We start from the raw sequence: 6,957 nt of genomic DNA, 5'->3' as shown, positions 1-6,957 counted from the left end.
GGGGGGGGGGACACCCGATCGGCACCCCATACATGCGATAGGCCGGCTCTACAGCCGGCGGATCGCATGTATATTAACGGGCATCGCTGCCCGTTTTTAAATTCCGGCCATTTCCCGCTCGCGCGCGCCTGGCGGCGTGTCTGAGCGGACGTCTAGAGACGCCCGCTCAGATCGAGAGAGCTCCTGGCCGGCCTTTTTTTTACTACGGACGGCCCGGAGGTAGTTAATAAGAAAATATAGTGCCGAGAAGGCTACTAAAGTTAGGAGACAAATATACCACATTCTAAAATTGTTCCACCCTAACATTGTATTTCACTCCCGGTTTCAAAACTGTGAAAAAAATTTTGCATTTTTTAAAAAAACAAATTAGTAATTGTATAGGCATGTTACATGAAATTAAAGCCCATTTTGTCCTTTAAAAAAATGGTACATAATATGTGTAGGTGCAAAGAATGAGGAAGATGGAAATTATATTTAAACAAACACATGGCAACAATGGAAAAATTGCTCCGGTCCCAGGAACTAAATATTTTTCTAAAACTGTGTCACAAAGGGGTTCATTTAAAAATGCCAAATAAGATTGTACTTTAAACAAGTAGGAAAAACATCTGTAACATGACATCCTACTGGAAAAATTAGTTTTAGGGCCAAAAAAAAAAAACTTTCCTTCTGAAGTAGGATTTTGTTATGCATTTGAGATATTAGGGGCATGAGGAGAGGAGGAGGTGTTCTGTAATCCTGCAGGGGAGAATTCAGGCAGGTCTGACAACACCTTTTTGGATTTTAATCAGCTCGAAGGAAGTTAGGAGAACACTAAGTAGCAAGAATCCATGCATACTTTTTATAGAGACAAAACATGGGGAAATGGGCATGTAGTGCAGAGACGTACCAAATATGTATTTTGTTTTTAATTTGTCCATACACCCTAAAGGTTTTATGGTATTTTGGAAGGAGTCCTCAAGCCTCACTCATTTCTACCTTCCATCTAAAAATACTATCTATGTGTTATGCTGACCCTATGACTTATTTTTTTTTTCCAATCAGATAGTTTTTATTGAATCTTTTAAATACAAAACAGAAACATAGTGCAAAAAAAAAATAAAGAAGTGTCATAGGTTAAAAAAAAAGTATCAATGTCAGTAACAACAATCAAAAGAATGAAGAAAAAAAAATGGGAGGAAACACATGAGCAGTACCAGGTCAGAGAGCCAACAGGGAAGCCCTTTTCACAGCCCCCTCTCCAGAGCATATAACACATACATGACATCAGCATCCTCCGTGTGAGAGTTGCATACAGCAACACCCCACATACATTCAGCTGCAAATTACCCATCAGGGACACGTAACTTACAGAGCTAGCAGCGGCCTCAACTGCCTTATTAGGTTGATGTTGCTAATCTGTGCAACCATCTGACCCTATGACTTTAATACTTTTTAAATCACTGACCCAAAACAAATATACATATCAGGAAAGTCATTATAAAGTCCCTCTGCATACTCGTTCTGGGTTAGTGACTCAAAATTTTAAAGCAAGACAGCCAGACAACTGGCGTTTGCAGAAGTCAGTTGTGGCAGTTTCCATTAGGAAAGGTTTCTTTAACCTCTGCCCATTTTATATATATATGACTTCTATGCAGAGAAATGTCTGTGGAAGTTTGGATGTCACAGTAATGTTCCAAGGGGATAGATGAGCATTTCAATTGCATGTTAACAGTCAAATGGCATGACACGGACTGAAGATGGTTTTAAACGTAATTCTTCCAAAATACATTAAATGAAATATTCAGGCTGCTATTATTGACGTTTCCCTCTGCAAATGCTCGTTGTCTGGATGTAATGTTGGTCCAGTAGGTCTTTACTTTAAAGTCAATGCATGCTTATGCCATGTTGGTGATGTAGAAACTACTGTAACCAAAAATAGCCTGGAAGATGACCTACAAAGAGCCTTCAGTGTGCAAAGCTAGAACTCCATGTCTACATACTTGTTCCAGGATAGTAATTTAGAAAATACTGAAGCCACTGGATCAAGAATACAGCCAAGCAACTAGCATTTTCAGGTACAAAGGCCTGCAAAGGTAAGTGGAAGAAAGATATTGTTAAGATCACATAATCAGTAAAGTAGGAACCCTGTCTAACCAGTTTAGTATTTTAGGTTAAAAAACAACACGAGGTAGGCAGTATCTGGCTATTTACACAAGAAGATAACACATGAAATGTGTTAACATCTAACACTCATATTATATAGCTCAGCAGCAGGCTATGCAGATTATACTTTTAGAATTCTATCAGTGTGATAGGATGCCTCAAGTATGCCAGAGCCTGAAGTCAGTTATGGGATGCACCATACTTTAAAAAGGAAACTACTCACAATTTTAAACCACATCCTTATTTCAAACATGTGGCACTGACTAAACATCAATGGCCTATTCCGGGGAATAGGGCCGATTGCTCAGAAATTGTGGCTGCATTAGCTCCAGAAGCCAAATGGCTAGAAGAGGGAAGAAGGTGATGCTAAACAAATAACAGCCAACATGAACTCTTTAAGTAAATAGAACCGTACAACTAAGGATCACAACAGGCCATTCATTAAAGTGTAAAGCCAGGTATGCATGTTTACAGGATGAATCATTTTTAAACATTCTGTTATGCAGCACACTAGATATTGCAGCATTATCAGCACTTACCCAAGAGTCATTTCTACTAGAGTGTTAGGGCTTGAGTATATTTGGTTCACCGGTGGCTTTATTCCTCCAGGATTAGCAAACATCTTCTGAGGCATGTTTTCCTGGTACTACAAATACATTATTAGCAATGAGTAAACAATGCATAACTGATAGCATTGGAGACAAAAATAGGATTTTGGTACTCACCGTAAAATCCTTTTCTCTCCGTTCGTTGAAGGACACAGGGAACAGATCGGAGATCATGTACTTTGATCAACTTATGTTCAGGTGATCTATCAAAGACAGCAAAAGTAGGTGTTGTACCTCGCTGATATAATGCTGGCATTTGGAAACCTCTTCTGCAATGTCAAAACACTGATTTCTGAGTGTGAATAACTGTTTCCTTAGAAGAATCATCTTTCTGAAAAAAAGAGGTAAAGTAGATTGTTAGAACCATTGGTTTCCTCTTGCGGCCACATCCAGGGAGAAAGCAACAATGAAACAAGGTAAACTTGCCTCATCCATTCCTGAACTTTGAGGCGGAAGGCCTCATACTTGCCAATACATTCTTCCTTGTACAGTGTATAGGCTTTTGTTGCATGAATGGCCAGCTTCTGCCTGTGAAAACCAAAATCTTCATTACAAATACATCATGCCCTAACAACATGCACTGCTAAAAAAACACTTGTCTTGGTTTTTCCTCATTGTTTTTTCAAAAGGCATGTGGAATAAAGACTGAAGGAAAAACTGTACCATTGCATGGGATTCCATGTTTCATTGTCCCAATGAAGGATAAATAAAACTTCCTTTAATGGGCCAAATTCCCAGATCAGACTTAAAAAGCTATAAGAACACACTAGGTGCACTAGGCCAAATCTGCAGAGATCCTTAATTTTTACATTGTATCCTTAGTATTTTGAAATAATATTATACATGAGGCTATGACAAATTTTCACAGCTCACTATGTATGCTTACTTGTCAAACTTGTGTATCTGTTCTTCATTGTACATAAGTCCTGTAAAGGGAGAACACATTTTAAAATACTTGTTTTAAAGCATTAGTATCACAAATATGCATTGGCTAATTAAACCTCATCATGGATACATTGTCTGCAGAAGGTATGATATTTAAACTACACATGCTTTGACAGTTACCTGTACACTATTATTTCTCTCTGGTAATTCTTACTTCTATGCAGGTAAGAGGAATTTACTACCTGGTAGTCTACACACAAACTGTAGCCTAGAATTTTACATTATTAATAACAGAAGACAGCTTCTTCATCAGATATTAGCTTTAAATATTATTTTGATTTGATGTAGTTTTTTTTTTTTTGTAAAAACTATCTGCAAAGTAATCCAAAAATTGTACTCAGATAAGGTACAACATACATAAGCTGCTGGTGTGACACGCTTGGGAACCTCACTTAGGCCTGGTTCACACCTGGGCGTTTTACAGCGCGTTCCTACGCGCTGTAAAACGCTTAACATGTGAAAACCAATAATTGCCTATGGGCATGGTTCCCACCTGGGCGTTTTACAGCGCGTAGGAACACGCTGAAAAACGCCTACGCCCAAAGAAGTACAGGAGCTTCTTTGGGGCGTATTTGCCGCGCATATCCATTAGGATACAGCCGGATAGCCCTCGGTGAAACGCGCATATTACATATGCCCAGGTGTTAACCCAGCCTTAGCCTAAAGGTAGCAACAGTGCTGAAGCAGCACTTCAATGTATTATACTTCAAAGTATCCCTTAGGCCGTGTGAAGTCCTTGGATCACAGGCTAAAGCTGGAGTTACACTATGCAAATTTCGGCCGGTTTTTGATGAACACAGCTCAGCTGATCGAAGGAGCTGGTCAGAAAATCTTCAAACGAACAGAGCCGGGCAGCCAATGAGCCGGTGGCTGCTGTCCAAATATAATGAAGACAGAGAGAGAGATTCCTCGGTCAACACTCGTAAGCGTTGATGGAGGAATGTGTAATATTTTCTTTGTTCAGCCTGCAGGTTGAACAAAGAAAATATTAAAGTATATGTCCAGCTTAACGCTGTACATGGAGCTTCAACTTCTGCCAAAATCCAGAATAAACAAATTACCATACAGTAATTCACTCTGCAATTCCAACATGAAGAAACAAAATAATTACAGAAGGAATGATAGTATAATTATGTTAAAGCATGTCTAAACCCAAAAGCAAAAATATAACATCTATTGCAGCGTATCCATCCTTAGATGTGGTGACTGCATTTGTTTTCTTTGTTAAGCTTTTTTTTTTCTTTAGTTTTAGGTAGTCATCCAGCCAGTAAGTCTGTTATTTTTTAATTTCCTTTAATAGACCAAGCTATCCAGCAAAAGTGGCAGATAGAGGGCTGAGACACTGACAGGGATGCTTACAATGGTCAGCTGGTTTTTTTAATGTAAAACCTTTATCGCAAAAGGAAAAAACTGCTGCTACTTAAAAAGAGTTTGGCTTTAATTTGTAAGTCAAGTTCATCTATTTTTGCTTTTTGGGTTGGATTCACTTAAATGTAACTGTATTCAAGATATTTAAATTATAATTTCGAAGGGTAACAAATCTATTACTTTATTCACACAGCAGTTACTTGTAGTTTACTGCAAAAAAGTATACGTTGTTAACGAGAAAAACCAGTAAGCAAAACAGTACTTACTACGCTGTGCTTTGTCCTTTTTGAACTGAGAGCTGATTTCTGTTATCAAACTGAGCAGCACTTGCAGTTGTTCCACACTACAGGGGCAGAGGCAGAAAAATATCAATATTCCAGGTAAATGGTTACAGGAATCTTTCACCTAAGCACAGTGAGAGATGACTCCTTCCTCTTCAGACAGGAACACAAGACATGGCAGCCATAAAAAAATACAAGCAGCTCCCTTTACCAGTTTATACTGTAAAAGAAGTCTAATCCATGGTGAGGTAGGACAATAACATCATGAGTCCAGCAGGCTATACATTTTTAGCAGCTTTAATGCCTTTAACAGAACCAAAAAAAAGCAAAGTAGAAGATTTCCTCAATTGCTTGGTTCTTCCAAGTCAGAGCATTCTGCAACTGAAATCCACAGTGTTAGGACAAAGACAAAAGATGGCAATCCTTAAAAATAGCACTGGAACCTGAACTTTCAAAATCAAAGTACATAAAAGGAATAGGTAGGAGCTACTGGCGCATACCTAGAGGATAGCAGAGCCCTCAAGGCCAAAATCGCTTCTTGGCTGAGTATACCATAATTACAGGTGAAACTCGAATAATTAGAATATTGTGCAAAAGTAATTGCAGTAAGTGCTGCAAAAGGGGCCCAAACCAAGTACTGAGTACATATGCATGCTTGTACTTATCAGAGGTCCGATATTGTTCTATGTACAATCCTTGTTTTATTGATTGCATGTAATAATCTACTTTTTTGAGGTTGTGGATTTGGGGTTCTTGGGGTTTTCATGAGCTGTAAGCCATAATCATCACAATTATGACAAATCACGGCTTGAATTATCTTGCTTTGCATGTAATGAGTCTATCTCATATATTAGTTTCACCTTTTAAGTTGCATTAGTGAAATAAATGAACTTTGCATGATATTCTAATTATTCAAGTTTCACCTGTATAGGCCTGAAAAAGTTTAAACCAGGGGACAGGCAACAAAGGCACAAAGAGCACAATGTATGTAGGTATGAAAACCAAATTTTATACCAGTCTTGGTCTGAAAGCCAAAAACCAGGGAAAGCAAAACCTAATGATACCTACACGGAAACAATACTGGGTAAAATGGAAGAGAATTCACCAGAGTGAACATCCAAATATAACCCCCCCCCATAACAAGGAAGAACTAGACACTTAAATCCTCCACGAACAACCCCCTGGGTTTTGCCATAAGCAATGGCTGCTTTTGCAAGAAACTGTTAGTAGTCATATTAAATGCAGCAGCAGAGTAATAGGAGCATGATCCCTGCCAGTGGATTATACCTATGCAGTAGCTGACAGCAAATTGAGGTATTCTACAGGGAAGGGGCTTTGCCCTCAATAGAAATCAAATTTCTGCTCTATGAAACTGGGCATATGACATCAGCCAGACTGCACCATGGAATGCAAAAGAGGCTGAAAGTAAATCAGCAAGTAGTACATTCTAGGGAGACTACGACAACTACTAGATGGGACCTGAATTGGCACAGCAGGGCCACCAACCCCTAACCCCAGAAGCCTCACACTGGGGATATGGAGAATTAAAATATCCCAGTCTTGCCCTTATGGAATCATTACATTGGGAACATAATTCCTTTCAGTTTCAT

At 38.9% G+C, this 6,957-nt stretch overlaps 1 protein-coding gene across 1 annotated transcript in view; it reads right to left on the bottom strand.

Moving 5' to 3' along the window:
- TBK1 (TANK binding kinase 1) overlaps window positions 1–6,957 on the bottom strand; it is a 46,308-nt gene that overhangs the window by 5,792 nt on the left and 33,559 nt on the right. The window contains exons 15-19 of the mRNA XM_018576387.1: window positions 5,333–5,409; window positions 3,640–3,679; window positions 3,180–3,281; window positions 2,988–3,084; window positions 2,685–2,791 (exon numbers count right to left, since the gene is read on the bottom strand). Coding sequence (XP_018431889.1) covers window positions 2,685–2,791; window positions 2,988–3,084; window positions 3,180–3,281; window positions 3,640–3,679; window positions 5,333–5,409 — 423 coding nt within the window. The remainder of the gene's footprint in view (window positions 1–2,684; window positions 2,792–2,987; window positions 3,085–3,179; window positions 3,282–3,639; window positions 3,680–5,332; window positions 5,410–6,957) is intronic.

This window comes from Nanorana parkeri, unplaced genomic scaffold, assembly GCF_000935625.1.
Source record: "Nanorana parkeri isolate BGI_ZX_2015 unplaced genomic scaffold, ASM93562v1 scaffold65, whole genome shotgun sequence".
Taxonomy (NCBI): domain Eukaryota; kingdom Metazoa; phylum Chordata; class Amphibia; order Anura; family Dicroglossidae; genus Nanorana; species Nanorana parkeri.
Note: the sequence above shows the minus strand (reverse complement) of the source record. Positions and strands in the feature narration are given on the sequence as shown.